Genomic DNA, 16105 nt, shown 5'->3' on the forward strand with positions numbered 1-16105 from the left:
CAGGAAGAGGAGGTGAGAGGCCAGCAGGAACACAGGTTGGAGGACAGTAGGAACAGTGATAGGAGCCATCAGGGACAGGGGTCAGAGAACAGCAGGGACAGAGCAGGGTGGGGAGTTAGAGGCCAGCAGGCTTTGCAAACACAAAATCCCGATTACCAACTGCCTTCCCTTCCTTTCCAGCCTGACCTGGTTTTGCTGGCTGCTGCCTTGCTGACAGTCAGTGTGCACAGCACAGCGTGTGGCTGCTGAGCCGCTCAGGGCTGCAAGGCTGGAGCAGGGCGATAATTCCCCGTGGGATTTCCCTAGGGAAAGCATTGAGTGATGCTGGTGGTGGGGAGGGAAGGCACAGCCCGGGGCATCAAACACACCCTGTCACCACCCTTGTGAGTGTTCAGTAAGTGCTTCCCCATCTTCCACAAGATATTCCTGTACTTGGCTGTATGTGGTTTTAGCCTTAATTTAAACACCTTTCTGGGCAGGGGTATGAGTCACTCTGTTTCTATATAATGGTTTTATAGTGATGGATGTACAGAACACACAGTGACAGAGTTGCAGGGTTAGTTATCACTTTATACACACACACCCCCATAATGATTGGGATTTATAAAGCAGTGACACAGCAACATAGAGCAGATCATTTTGTGTTGTTTGGCATCACGCTGTCTGGAGTGGAGTGGGTAGAACCGGAGGTGCAATTATCCAGCCATCCGTTCAGATTATTTATTCTGGATTTTCCCTGTACAATCCAAGCACCTCCTAATACTGAGGAATGCAAATGCTCACATCACCTGGGAGGGACCAGCTCTCATCCTCCATGGAAGAAAAATGCCCGGTGGGATTATAAACACTTTCAATACTATTCATTTAGCTATTTATACAATAAATATGTGCTCATTTATTCTATAGCCAACAATTATTTTAGTTGTCAAAACTGCAGAGTAAAACATTGTTACTGGCACAGGTTGCCCAGAGCAGCTGTGGCTGCCCCATCCCTGGAAGTGTCCAAGGCCAGGTTGGACAGGGCTTGGAGCAACCTGGGATAGTGGAAGGTGTCCCTGCCCATGGCAGGGGGTGGAACGAGATGAGCCTTAAGGTCCCTCCCAATCCAAACCATTCTGTGATTTAATCTAAAATCATACAAAGTTGTGGATATTCTCCCTAAGTATGAATTTTAATGTATGTTGTGTGTTTTCCAGTGTGATTCCAGTGCATTATTCCTACCTGTTGTTACCAAACTCAGCTTCTTAATACACCTCATACAGAGGTAATCAATAATTGATAGAGTTTATAAAACTCTATCAATTTGTTCTGATGGGAAATTGTTAACTTTCAAAGATGTGCTTCTATCTTTCCTTTTCTTTTACAAGTAAAATGAACAGCCAACGTATTTTGGACACAAATAAGGAGGCTGGATATGTTTTCTTCAAAGGGAAAACATAAAGGGAAAAGAAAAAAAGAATTCCCACTAGTTGTTACTATTAAAAAGCTGTTTATAGGTGATATGTTAAAGGAAATGTCTGCAGAGCAGTTCCCTGGTGCACATGGGTTATGCAAATGTTGTCAGGTTACATCAAACTGTGCCTTGGAGCAGTCGAGGAAGGGAAGTCTCTGGGAGGAGACTCAAGAGGCTCAGATGGATTTCCCAGGAATTATAAAAATAGTTACACACAGGCAGTCAATGGAAGTTTGTTTGGGCAGTCAGTGGGTGTTGGGCAGTCAGTGAGTGTTTATTGGGCAGTCAATGGGTGTTTGTTGGGAGGTCAGTGAGGGTTTGTGTAGGTGCTCAGTGAGGGTTTGTGTATGTGGTCAGTCACTGACTGACTGGGAAGGCAATCAGTAAAAGTTTGGGCAGTCAGTGAAAGTTTGTTTGGGCAGTCAGGGAATGTTTACTTGGGAAAGCAATCAGTCAGTATTTGTTTGGATAGTCAGTCAGGGAGTGTTTGTTTGGGTGGGTTGTTTATCCTTCCTCTCAGCTGGTTTCTCCCAAAAACCCTGTGCTGAGAAATGCCATTTTTGTCACCCAACAACAGATACATTTAATTCCAGAGGGAACTGAAATTCCCCAAGTTCCCTTTTCCACAAAAGGCTGGACCAAGCGACCTCTCGAGGTTCCTGCCAGTGTGGGCTGTTGTGTGGTTTATGAAATGATTTAAGCTGGTCCAGGACTGTGCTGTAAGACACAGGCACCACCGACTCCAGGACCTGACCCTGCATGTTGGCATTGGGCACTGACTGCTCAGATGGGGTTTCACTCTCTGTAGCCGAGGCTGTTGTGGATCTGGGGTGAAATCCTGTCTTGCTGAAGTGTTCCCTGAGCTGTGCACTCTTCTCCTAAGGCACAGCTCGTTTTCTGGCTGCACCAGCCCTGTCCAAGCAGCGTGAGGAGAAGTTCTGGCAGGGGAAGGATGGCACCAGCCTCCTGTGACCCCTCTTCAGTGCTGCACTGGTGGGGTGCCCCGAGGAGCTGCTTCACACTGAGATCTCCCCCCAGGGAGATGTGCAATAGTATTATTAATAATGTATTAATATGGAGCAAACAGCTGTGGGGTTCATCCAAAAATCTGGCTGGTGCTGGCAAACACAACCTGAGCCATCTGTGCCAAGTCCCTGTATTTACATCATCCATCCACAACCAGCTCTTCATCCTGTAAATCGAGAGATCATTGTGATTCTGCTGAATGATTCATTATAGCAGAGGACTGCAGCACAATTAAATTTGCCTTCTTTTATTATTTATCCTTAATATTCCAAATAGTGGTATATCAACAAAGTAAATGTTCCAGAAGATAAACACATGATAAATGAATCAGCCCTGGTAGAAGTGAGACGAATCGAGTCTTTTAGTCACTAGTTTGGGCGGAGAATTCTATTTCCTAGAAGCCTTTAGTATGTTGAAATTTTGTTTTCATTCCACAGAGGGATGAAGATTGTTTCTGAAATATTTTGACAAAAATGGAATTGTTGAAATGACCTTGTCTGCCAGCAGCACTTTCTGAAATACATTATTATATACTGCCTGCTTTGGGGGACACTTCTGTGGAATCTGTTCTGCCTGACAAAGAGCAAAGATCTGTCATAGATCATTCTGGGTTTCGAGCAGGAACTAAATCTGGGTCTGAGGTAATGGCAGAAACTTCAGGGAAATGGGATGCTTCTCATGATCTGCCTTTTGGCTTGTTTTCATTGTGTTGGAAAAACAGCAGAACTGGTCACACACCTCACACTGCTGGGCTGAGGAACTGCTGCAAGGAAATGTGGTATTTGTAAAAAACACCAACATGGGTAACAGAATTCCAGAATGTTTTCATTTTGCTTTTTTTATATACATTTTAACATAATTTCTTAATTTAAAAAAGCAAGAGAGCACTCAAATTCTTTCAAATGCAGCAATGCTAACCCATGGCACTGACCTGCTGCCCTGGTGGGTCCAAGTCAGCAGCTCCAGGACTAGATATTCCCCCAGAGGGTGGTTGGGCACTGAACAGGCTCCCCAGGGCAGTGGTCACAACACCAAGGCTGCCAGAGCTCAAGGAGTGTTTGGACAACATTCTCAGGGACAGGGTGGGATTGTTGGGGTGTCCTGGGCAGGGCCAGGAGTTGGACTCATGATCCTTGTGGGTCTCTTCCAACTCAGGATATTCCATGATTCTGTGACTGAAGGAGAATCACACTGACATCAGCCTGTGCAGAGCCCTCAGTGACCCTGGTGACAACAGTGTCCCAGGACAGAGGGGGGCAGCCTGTGCTCGGGCCCAGCCCTGGCCCCCCATCCTTGCTGCCCCTTGACTGAGGAGCGTTTGCTTTGTGCTCCCCAGTCAAAAATAATTTTTAGTTGATTTTCACTTTTTCAACATCTGGGGCTCAGAGCAATCGCTTTTCATGGAACACTTCTACAGGGAGCAGGAGGCTGCGCCTGGATGGCCTCTGGTGCCATCACTGAGAACACTCATCATACCAGCAAGGGCAGGTCTGGCCTTTCTCCATCGGTGCTGTCATCCCCAGTGGTTACTGGTTAGTGCTGGGTGGCTGTGGGGGGAGAGGAGCACCCCAAAACAGGGCTCATGGAGCTCCCACAGTGCTGTCAGTACCACCTTTGCTCCTCTGCCATCAGTCCTCCTACCCTGGGGAGGAAGGAGACGTCCCAGGGGGATATTGCTGGGTTTTGTTGGCAAATAAAAGCATTTCCTGATAGTGAGCATTGCAGAGAAGGACAGGATTTAAAATTACAGTTTGAACAGAGTTTTGCTGGGTTTGCCCCAAATCCAGCAGAGCCCTTCCCCAGCACTGCCCAGGGCAGGGTCATGGCAGGGCTGGACAGCCTTGGGTGGACCTGCTGGGATGCTTTTCCATGAGAAACCATGCAGAAGTTCGGATTTCTGTTGAGAAGGCTCCAGCAGCACATCCTTTGTGCTGGCACACCAGTGTGTGACACCCATTGATGCAGGAGTTTGGGTGGAGTTTTTACTCTTTTGGTTTGTTTTCCCCCAGCTTTGAAGCCTTTCTGCACCAGAGACTGGTGAAGCTGCAGGCTGAGGATGGGGCTGTGTTGGTCAGACATGTGGGTACCTCTGTGGCCATTATTTATTTATAAATGAGCTGTCTCTGCTATAAAAAGCTTTGCAATAGCCCAATAATAAATGCATTCATCACCACATCTGCTGTAATCACTGCAGCTCCTGAGCTGTTATTTGACTCTCATTAGCTGCAACTCCCATTCACCTATAATTTATGAGAAGCATACAATTATGTGTTATCACTACTTCAAGTGATTACTACACTGTATGTTTTTAAGATAATGGCATGGAACACTCGGTGATGAATTACACCTCTCCAGGTAGTTCTGCTTCTGTCATTAACTCTATTATTTTACTTAAACCAACCTGGGGGGCAGGGTTGGTATTACCTGCTCAGGGAAGAGTCCCAGGTCAATGCTGATCCCATAAAGGACATGGCACAGCATGTGGTTATCTCCCACCCTGTGTCCTCCCCACTCACAGTGTAGATATTATTATGAGGAAATTGTAAACCCCAACCTGTTTTCACTTGGAACAGGTTTTTTTCATTAAGCTTTGATAGGGAAAAAAGCCTTTTCAGGGAGAAAATGTGGAAGAGCAGGAATATTGAGAAATTCCTGGAGCTCAGGGGGCAGCAGCCTCTGTCACTGCATTGCCTGGAGGAGGAGGAGGTGAAGGTTCTTTCTCTCCCAGTGTTTTGTCCTGGTTTCTTTCCACCATGTCCTGTGTCTCATCTGCAGCCAGGTGCATCCCTGGCAGCTACTGAGCAGGAAATCTGAGTGCTCCTGGTTAATGAACTCTACACCAGTTCTCTAGAGGGGTGGAGGTGGTAGAGGAGCAGAGCAGGGAGGTTAATTATGCTAATTACTCATGGAAACTCAGGTAGCACATTGCCCCATTTGTTTCAGGCAGTTTGCCAAATAAAAAGCTTATCCTGTTGTCTGCTCCTTTTGGAAAAGTCCGTGGATCAGCAAATATTTATAGAATTATCCTGTGTTTTCCCTAAACTTGCAGATCTCCGTTCTGAGCTGCTGCTTCACAAAGGAGTGTAATGGGCAGCTGAGAGTCTTGTGGAATCAAGGGTAGTTAGTGTGGAAGAATGTCTTTATTTAGAGGAGGGGATTACGAGTTAGTGCATTGATATGGTGTTAAATGAGTTTGGTGTTCTTTGATGGAAACACTGGGCAAGATGTCCCAGGCATGTCCTGTTTGTTCAGCTTGGAAGGGATGGAGGTCCTACTGCATCCTTAGCCCCTTGGCTCTCAGAGCCAGGGAAGGTTTAGGTTGGATATTAAGAAAAATTTCTTCACAGAAAAGGTTCTCCAGCCCTGGCACAAACTACCCAGGGCAGTGGTGGAGTCCCCATCCCTGGAAGCGTTCAAAAAACCTGTGTCTGTGGCACTTGAGAACATGGGTTAGTGGTGAACATAGCTGTGGTGCTGGTTTGAGTGTTGTATTTGATGGTCCTTGAGGTTTTTTCCAGATTTAATGATTCTGTGAATAGATTGCTCTTTGCCTGAAGATGCCTTGGAGCAGAGGCTGTGACAGGACAAGGTGAGGCTGGAAGCCTGGTCATGCTCTCACAAGGTGCTGGTAAGAACAAAGAAGGTTCTCCTGGAGGAATCCTCCCTGGGTGGCTTTCCAGTGCCACAACAGCAGCACAGGGACTGGTCTCCTGTGGCATCTTGATGATCTTGGAAGTCTTCTCCAACCTTAATGATTCCATGTTTCTATGATCTTCTTCCTGATGATTGGCAGGAGCCAGGCTTTGGAGCCTTGCCATCCTCCGTAGGGGAGATGCTGCATCTTTTGAACCTGATGAGAAAACTTACTCTAAAAAGAGATTTGGTACCAATTACGGTTCTTGGTGCTTAAAAAGCAGAAGGACATGGAGCAGAGAACAAAGGAACCAGGCTCGTCTGTGCTGGGAACACCTCAGTGTTTGATCAGAGCTCTGCCCACTACTGACAGGGAAAGAGAGAGAATAATGGAGACGTTGGGTCTTGAAAGAAGGAAAACTGAGACCAGGGTGGGAGGAAGGAGGAAGGGTTTGGTGCCAGGCATGTGCAGGGGTGGTGGGAGCAGGTACTGGGGTGAATACAGTGGGGTGATGGGGCCAGGACAGGCATAGAGGTGGCAGGACGGGGGGCTCAGAGGGGACCAAAGCAGAGCCCGTGGTGTTTGCAGGACTTCAAAGTTCAGGGATATTTGCTCTCAGCCAGTGCCTGCATGGACAGAGAGCTCTGAAATCCATATTGGATCCATTAGTGCCACTTCTCCTTAATACCCACTCGCCTGGTGCCATTTGAGACACGCAGAAGAGCAGAATTCCCAGTGGGTTTCATATTTCTGGAAGCAGGAGAGGGCAAGTGGAGCTGGAAAAGTACACTGGTAAAGAAACCTCTCCCCAACTCAGTCAAGTGCTGCCACCATCCTCTGAGCAGAAGGCATTTTAAAGGGAGATCTGAGGACTTGGGCATACAGTGGGAATTCCAGACAAAGCAAAGCTAATTATTGATATTTGGTCTGTTCTGGCTGCTGTGAGACAGAGCTTGGGGTTCTGCTTTTACACTCTGCTGTAGAACATCAGCTTGTCTTCCCCATTTTACATAACTCCTTTTTTCTAGCCTTTCCAGAGAGTGCCTGTGTGGGTTTTGGATTTCAGTTCCACTCAGGAGGGAACAGTCTCCCTCTCTACCTCTGCAGGAAAATGTGACATTTGCATTTCATCAATAGTGTTACTTCTTGGGGAGGAAAAACCCCATCTTCCTAAGGCTTAAGATTTTGAAACTCTTTAGTCCCAGGTCTCTCACCTTCCCTCCTTCCTGGAGTGACTCCTCTGCCATGTTCAATACTTCTTCACTTCAAGGATTGTTTCATGCCAGTGGCTGGAGCCGAGCACTGGTCAAGTCTCCTCCCCTAGTGACCTCCCAGTCCATGTGTCCACTCTTTCAGGCCTGGCAGTGAAGAGCACAGGTTAAATTACCTGAGGAAAAGGTGAGATTGGAGCTGCAGCAGCTTTACACTCTGGATACCCTGAGCTGGGGGTGCAGTTGTGCTGGGGGCACCTTGAGCTTCGGGTGCGGATGCAGCTGGGGCTCAGTGGGCACCAGTCCCGATCTCGGCCATCGATGCATCAACTCCCTGATGGACTGGACTGTTCTGTAAATAAAGTTAAAAACTGTGATGGTAATGAGCAGCTGTGCAGGTTTCTGTGAAGAGTTCCAGGCTTTGACCTACAGCAGACATGGAAAAGCTGATTTTGATCACAGAAGTAAAAGGGTCACAAAAATAAGTGTCTTTAAGCTGAAGGAGGGCAGGGTAAGATTGGAGATTAGGGACAAATGCTTCCCTGTGAGAGTGGTGAGGCCCTGGCACAGGTTGCCTAGAGAAACTGTGGCTGCCTCCTCCCTGGAAGTGTCCAAGGCCAGGTTGGACAGGGCTTGGAGCAACCTGGGATAGTGGAAGGTGTCCCTGCCCATGGCAGAGGGACCGGATGATCTTTAAGGTCCCTCCCAACCCATACCATGCCAGGATTCTGTGATCAACTATAATCACACCTATTTTTAATGTTTAGAGAAATTCCTTTGGCATAACAAACTTCTAAGATAGGATTTGTAAGAATCTGTGGAAAACATGGAGAAACATTTATTGGATGATCCATAAAAAAACTTTTCCAAAGGTTCTTAGCAGATTTCTGGTGTGATTTTCTGGTTCTGGGGCTTGGATGTCTCATTTTATGTTCTGAGCTTGGGGATGTTTTTCTAGGCAGGCCCCAACCCTTGTGTTTCTCTCTTCTCTCACTGCTCAACATAAAGACAGTCTCCTTTAAAGCAGAAGGAATTCACTATTTTTTGCAGAGGTTTTCCATGTTCTGGGGGAAGCAGCTATAACTCAATGCCAAATCCAATTTTGCTGGATAAAAAAAAAAAGCTGCTGTAGTAAGCAATAAAAACTCTTCACATCTGCTTTGGTGAACAGTCGCCCACTGCAGGGTGATGAAAGAGGCTGCTGCCATCCCTTGTGGGCGTCAGGCAGCTCCTCCAGCACCCAGAGCACCCATTACATAAAAACAGACACGTTTTCAATTCAAATTCTTCCGGCTTCCACGAAGAAGAAAGGATTCCAGGATTTGTGTAAATGAGATGGAACTTTTAACCTGAACTGCAATAGCATTGCTGGTTTTAGAGACACAGCCTTCACAGAAATGAGTCATGTTCCCACCTGGAATATGTGTCCTGACATTGAGGGGATGTGATTTATGGAGGAGGCATCTCACAGAATGTCACGGGTGTGTCCTCTCAGCCAGAGAGGTATTTTGAAGGATTCTGCAGCTGGGCAGTGCAGTGGCTCCTGGTATTTCCTGGCCATTTCCCACAGCTCTTGGTGTTCCTACATCCCACCTAGGGAGGGAACACCAAATGGAGGCCCCTGGGACTTGTGGGTGAAATGAGAGGGTTGCGTGAGTTGAATTTACCTACAGATTTATGAGACAGTTTTTAACTTAATTATCCTTTTAGCTTGGAAATCCAGGTCAAGTAAGGAATTGCACAGGGAGTGAATAAAATGGGTGAGGAAAATGGCAGCATTTGGTCCTCCTGTGTGAAGGATTTACAAGGGCTTGGAGGGATAGGACAAGGGAGAATGGCTTCCCACTGCCAGAGGGCAGGGTTAGATATTGGGATATTGGGAAGAAATTCTTCCCTGTGAGGGTGGGGAGGCCCTGGCACAGGTTACTCAGAGAAGCTGTGGCTGCCCCATCCCTGGAAGTGTCCAAGGCCAGGTTGGACGGGGCTTGGAGCAACCTGGGATAGTGGAAGGCGTCCCCGCCCATGGCAGGGGGTGGAACTGGGTGAGCTTTAGGGTTCTTCCCAACCCAAACCACTCTGAGATTCTAAGATTATTTTCCTGTTAAACACTGCCCAAGCACTATCCAGAAGCACTATCCTTAAACCAGAGGGAATCAAAGGCTATTTGGAGATGGACAAGTGTCCCATATTCCTCTGCTCTATGAAATGTGGGAAGGCTCCACGTGCATTCCCATGCATTGTCCTTCAGGGGCAACCAGCTGGGAGCCCTGGCCCTGGTGCACTGCAAAGGCTCCTGGAGACAGAGCCCATGTGCTACTTTAATTAAGCAACTGCAAAGAACTGTTTTTTACAGAGATTAATAGGTCTCTGTTTTAATTATGGGGAAATAATAGACTAGAGAGCTGGGAAAGAGGGAGGTGTAAAAAAAAAAGAGAATTAAAAACTTGAAGGAAGCTGGGTGAGACTCAATTTTTCTGTACTTACAAATTACAGATCATCCCCATTAATAATGATTGGAAAAATAATAAAGTACCCTCAGCCATGTATGACAGTTAACATTAAAATCTATTTTTTATGCTTGTTGAGTAGGGAATTTCTGATTACAATCATCAGTTAAAAAATAAATTGTATTTTTTTCCAGTCTTCCAAGTTTAAAAATAGAATTCTCTTCTGAGTTCAGCTCTGGTTTCATCAATAGTTTTCCAAACCATGTAAAGGTAAAAAGAGCAAAAGTTAGTTTCATTTAATGATTGTTATGCTTACTTTAGTTGTGCTAGAGTGTAATTATTAACTGCTAAAAATAATTAGTCCTATGCATAGATTTCAAAAATTGCTTTGCAGGAAATGCTGTCATGAGTTTAAAAACAAACAGAATTCAAGGAAAGAGAGAAAAGAGGGAAGAGAGGGAAAGGGAGAAGAGAGGGAAAGGAAGAAAAGAGGGAAAGGAAGAAGAGAGGGAGGGCCACTGATATTTGCTTTTAAATAAATTATTTCCCATAGATTACCAGAGGAATTGTTTTAATCTTGGACTTTATTAAACCTCAGCATTCTTTGGCTTGAGTTGTCTCCCAGTGATAGGCAGTGATGTTCCCCAGGTCCCACAGTCCTGGTCCCGTCACTGTGGGCCTTCAGTGCTGGGATCCCACAGACTTTGTGTGTGCCTTGGTCTGGGGTCATTATTAATGTATTTATGGCACTCACAACCAGGAGGTGGAGTTGGGCTCTTGGCTTGAGGCTCAGCCTTATCCCAGGGGATTGCACTGGAAGGCTGCCAGCTCCTCGGAGCTTCCCATGAAATCGAAGCTCTGCTCAGCCTCATGTCTCGTGTTGGCTGAAAACTCATGTTTGAGCTCCCTGAGGGGTTTGGAAGATCAAATGGGCAAATTGTTCCAGAGCACAAACCCAAATTTGAGGGTTTTATTAAATCTTCACTTGGCTATTACTGTTTTAGGGTTTGTAACACATTTTGCTCAGCCTTCCTGCTGCTCCCTTAAAGAACTAGAGGTTCTCAGGAAGGACTTTGGGCAGCGCTGTGCAGCTGCACTCCAGGCACTGAATGTGGGCATCTCACTGCCCAGGCTGCACGGCAAGGTGCAGTCAGGATCCACACAGCTGGGGGCCCTGAACTCCTCACTGGGTTGCTCTGAAGGGTCCTCGCCTCTTCACAGCTGCCTTTCCTCCCCAGTCCTCACTCATGAGGAGGTTGTCACCAAGTGTTCTCTGATCCTCCAGTCCGAGGGGCCTGGACACGGACAGTGTGTCTGTACAGCAGGCAGTTCATAGAATCCCATAATGGTTTGGGTCAGAAGGGACTGTAATCTCATCTCATTCCAACCCCCTGCCATGGGCCGGGACACCTTCCACTCCCCATCTTCTTGTAGGAGCTGCACCATTGCAGGGTTTCAGTCAGAAGAGCCAATGTATTTCCAGATATCATAGAAATATGGAATATCCTGACTTGGAAGAGACCCACAGGGATCATTCAGTCCAGCTCCTCGCCCTGCCTGGGACACCCCAACAATCCCTGTCTCTGAGAGCATTGTCCAAACACTCCTTGAGCTCTGGCAGCCTTGGTGTTGTGACCACTGCCCTGGGGAGCCTGTTCAGTGCCCAACCACCCTCAAGGGAAAGAACCTTTTGCTGATATCCAGCTTAGACCTCTCCTGACACAGGTCCATGCCACGTTCATGTTGGTACACAGAAAATAATACGGAGTTATCATTTCTTATCTGCAGCTTAAAAAATAGTGTAAAACCCGGTGTTCTTAGTTAAAATGAAGCCATTTGTCCAGTGGTGAACCCTGTGAGCAATGAGGAGCACAGAGACAGGCAGATCTTAAGCATGAAGGTGGCTGGGGTGTCACAGAGTCCCTGTGTGCTGCTCAGATCCCATGGAATTGCCTGGGGTTGGTGTTTTTATTGATCTCAGTGTTTATTCTTTGCAATTGTTCATCCACATCCACATGTCACACAATCCATATGTGAAAGGCTGCTCTTTCACAGGAGATTGTAAAGGTATGGGGGTGAAGAGCCAAACCGTCATTTAAAGGGGGCAAATCCTTAATTGTTCTTATTTCTGTTCCCCAGCAGTAACCACAGCGTGGCCTCTGCTGGCCAGGGATTCACATGGGGGGACGTGGTCTCAGAGCTGCCTGTGGAACAGTTTTAGGGAATAACTGTGTTTTCAGAACTGAAAAGTGATTTGCAAACTGCAAGGGATTAAATTTGTTAGATTAGAAAACATTTCTGAGATGAATCATTTGATTGCTGCTTCCATGGAGTAAATATGCACTTTATCCATCGCATCCCACGTGCATGGTGGGAAAATACAGCACATTGGCTGCTGCTGGATCTGAAAGCCATCCTGTGCAAAACATTCCAGCCAAATTCTGCAGCATTTCCAAATCACTTCACTCCCACAGCCTGAGGGAATGCGGATGGGGCTTGAGTAAGTGAAGAGAGGAGAGCTTTGGGCTGTTGAAGGAGCCTGTCTGAGGTGAAATATTTAATGTTTGCAAAGCACCTTATTTGGAGATAATGTTTAGTTTGAAACAGATGTTCTCAGATACCACCACCACATGCTTCATCAGGGCCTGGACAATCACGGAATCATAGAAAGGCCTGGATTGGAAAGGACCTTACAGATCATCCCATTGCACCCCCTGCCATGGGCAGGGACACCTTCCACCAGCCCAGGTTGTCAGATTTGCTGTAATTGACTGGATCCAGCTCTGCAGAGACAGCAGCAGAAAAGAAACACGATATAGAAAAACATCAGTGAATTAGAGCTTTCTCTGCTTCTCCCCATTCTGCTGTTGATTAGAATCGATTTGAAAATGTTCATAAGACTTTGAAAGTGGCTCCTTGCCTTCTCTGGATGGGACCAGGCCCTACAGAATTCCTCCTGCAGGGATTCAGAGGTGTCTGCTGTGCTCTTCAGCCTCAAAGTGACACTTGCCAGTGACATCCCAATTCTCTGCTATACAAATGGGGATTTTTTATCCCATGTTGTATCTTCTCTTAGAACCCTTTCAGATTTAATGTTGAGATCATTAATTAAATGAATGGTTATTCTTATGATTTATTTCTGAAGAATTTCAGCCTCATGTTTCTAGTTTCTTATTCCTAAAAGGAATGTCATTTTCCCCTTAAACAATACTGCCAGATGCTTAAGCCACAAAGTCACCATTTTCCCCCTCCCAGTTTCTATAGTTGTGCTATTTTAATGTTTCATCAAAGAGATGAGCTCCATGGCATTCCTTTCTTCTGCTGGATTTCCTTTATGTGAAAACCTCTTTATCAAATAAAATGTCCCATTAGTCTGTTGCACTTTGTATTACCTTCCTTATTACCTTCCTTCAGCCTTTAAAGTCATTTTGAAGCCTGCATTCCCAATGTGGGCATGATGGTGAGCCTAAAATCTGCCTCATTCATTCTCCACAGTTCCTTAAACTTATGGAAAGAAATGCAGATTTCCCAATCCTAGAGCATCACTCTCAGATTACTCCTGGATTTGCAGATTCCTAGTTTAAAACCCGAGTCCATCAGGGTTTTTCTCTGCCATTACTCCATCTCTGCCTTTTCCCACATGCTGGATGCCACCTTCTTCATGGAAACCTGGAGTACAGTGTGCAGTGGGTGTTGATTCCTCATTAAATATCCTTAACCTTGCTGCAGACTGGCTCAGTCTCTCCATCAGCTCAGGAAATAAAGCTCTTCCCACATGTTCTCCCTGTCCTTTTATTCTGTCCCTTTTCAGCCACTGCTGGACTTTACTGGTTTTCAGAGAATCATATCCCAGACTGGTTTGGGTTGGGAGGGAGAACAGTTCCACATCCCTGGAATGTTCATGGCCAGATTGGATGGGGCTTGGAGCAACCTGGTGTAGTGGAAGGTGTCCCTAACCATGGCAGGGGGTGGAACTGGATGACCTTTAAGGCTCCTTCAATCCAAACAATTCCCTGATTTGTGATTCCATGAACTCTCTGAAAAGAGAAAAAAAAATGATTTGGATTCTACAGTGTCCTTATATATTTTGGTGGATTAAGTCTCTTGGTTCCTTCACTAAGCAAGCAGGAGGTGGTTGTGCCTTAGGAACAGGGCAGTATTTTTCATGGGAGCACATGGTGCTCCTGATCCTCACGGGCCAGGACTGGAGGAGAAAGGGCTGATCCAGCCCAGTCAGAAATAACTGAGACTTTTTTGCTACTGCTCCACTAACCTTTCCCAGCAGGAAAACCAGAAAGAAAGAAGAGAACAGAAAAAATATGTGTGTGTTTATTGTGTTGTAAGATGGGCTTTTGGATTTAGGATGATTTTGAATTTACAATCGATCCATAGTTTGAGGTTCAACTCTGATATTTGTGTTCAGTCTAAAAATCAATAGCAGTGCATGGGACTTTACAGCTCCTACATTTTCATCCTGATGGTTTCACTTTTTTCCCAGGTGTTACTTGGAAGATGGAGCCTCTAAAGGTGCCTGGCTGAACCGGTCGAGCATTATCTTTGCTGGCAGTGACAAGTGGTCGGTGGATCCCCGGGTTTCCATCGCCACAGCCAACAGGAGGGAGTACAGCCTGCAGATCCAGGACGTGGATGTGACCGACGATGGGCCCTACACTTGCTCCGTGCAGACCCAGCACACCCCCAGGACCATGCAGGTGCACCTAACTGTGCAAGGTATGTGTGTGAGCCAATTCCACATCCTTGCGGGAGGTGGAGGAGAAAAAGATCTGGTTTATAGGTGGGAACCATCATCTTTTCCTTTTCCTTTTCCTTTTCCTTTTCCTTTTCCTTTTCCTTTTCCTTTTCCTTTTCCTTTTCCTTTTCCTTTTCCTTTTCCTTTTCCTTTTCCTTTTCCTTTTCCTTTTCCTTTTCCTTTTCCTTTTCCTTTTCCTTTTCCTTTTCCTTTTCCTTTTCCTTTTCCTTTTCCTTTTCCTTTTCCTTTTCCCTTTCCTTTTCCCTTTCCTTTTCCTTTTCCTTTTCCTTTTTCCTTTTCCTTTTCCTTTTCCTTTTCCTTTTCCTTTTCCTTTTTCCTTTTCCTTTTCCTTTTCCTTTTCCTTTTCCTTTTTCCTTTTCCTTTTCCTTTTTCCTTTTCCTTCTCTCTTTCTTTCTTTCTTTTTCTTCTTCTTCCTTTCTTCCTTTTCTTTCTTTCCTTTATTTCTTTCTTTTTTTCTCTCTCTCTCCCTATCCCTCCCATTCTTCCTTCTTGTTTCTTCCAGAGCACTTCTCCCACAGAAATACCCAGATCCCAGTATTCCTGATAAGAACAGTGTATTTATTTCAGTGACAGTTCTCTGCTAGAAGGACTTCAGAACAGCAGTGTCAGTTTTACACATGTGGGTTTAATATTTATTGTGTTGTTCCAAGGTGAACAATTTTCGACTTTGATTGTTTTCATAATAATTAATGCCCTCGTGCAAGGGCTAAAAAACCAAGTCGGAAATTAATTGCATGTATAAAATATATCAACAGGAGCTTAAAATTAATTAGGCTAACTACAAGCATATAGAGAAATAATAACTCAATAGTTAAAAATATGCATAATTATTAAGCAATTGCATTTATATCTTCAGAAATGCAAAGTATAACCTAAGGCTTTAACTTATTAGTCTTTGGTGCAATCATCATTACATTTTCTTTTGCATTTTTATGAGTAATAAGGCAATGAATATAAAAGAGAAGGATCGAAATGGCAATCCCTATTAATCCATATGGCACACAGAAATCCCTTACAAAGAACGGGTGTGAAACCATTCCCAAACTAATTATCCTTATCCACAGGATCTTTAGAACCCACTGGTTTGTAGGAATGTTGGGCCGGAGCTCTGAGCTAAGTGTAGTTATTGCTTAAAGAACATTATTTCATCAGTATGGCCAAAAAGCCACCACTGAGTCATTTTTATGACTTTCTATGAAGGTGTCAAGACCTGTCACCATGTGGTTTATGTGGGAGATGTTCAGAGATTGCAGAAGTGTTTTGTATTTCCCATGTCTGGAGAAGGGAACAAAGCTGGGGAAGGGTCTGGAGCACCAGGAGCAGCTGAGGGAGTGGGGGGGCTCAGCCTGGGGAAAAGGAGGCTCAGGGGGAACCTTTTCACTCTTTGCAACTCCCTAACCGGAGGGTGGAGCCAGGTGGGAGTTGGGCTCTGCTCTCAGAGGACAAGGGACAGGACAAGAGGAAATGTCTTCAAGCTGTGCCATGGGTGGTTCAAGCTGGACATCAGGAGGAATTTCTTCCTGGAAAGGATGGTCAGGCATCAGAAGGGGCTGCCTATGGAGG

At 45.7% G+C, this 16105-nt stretch overlaps 1 protein-coding gene across 2 annotated transcripts in view; it reads left to right on the forward strand.

Annotated features, from left to right (window-relative positions):
• Nucleotides 1-16105, forward strand: part of NEGR1 (neuronal growth regulator 1) — a 233956-nt gene that overhangs the window by 84140 nt on the left and 133711 nt on the right. For both annotated transcript variants that reach the window (XM_064664871.1, XM_064664872.1), the window contains exon 2: nt 14270-14502. In XM_064664871.1, the coding sequence (XP_064520941.1) occupies nt 14270-14502 (233 nt within the window). The remainder of the gene's footprint in view (nt 1-14269; nt 14503-16105) is intronic.

The sequence above is a fragment of the Pseudopipra pipra genome, chromosome 9 (genome assembly GCF_036250125.1).
Source record: "Pseudopipra pipra isolate bDixPip1 chromosome 9, bDixPip1.hap1, whole genome shotgun sequence".
Lineage (NCBI taxonomy): Eukaryota > Metazoa > Chordata > Aves > Passeriformes > Pipridae > Pseudopipra > Pseudopipra pipra.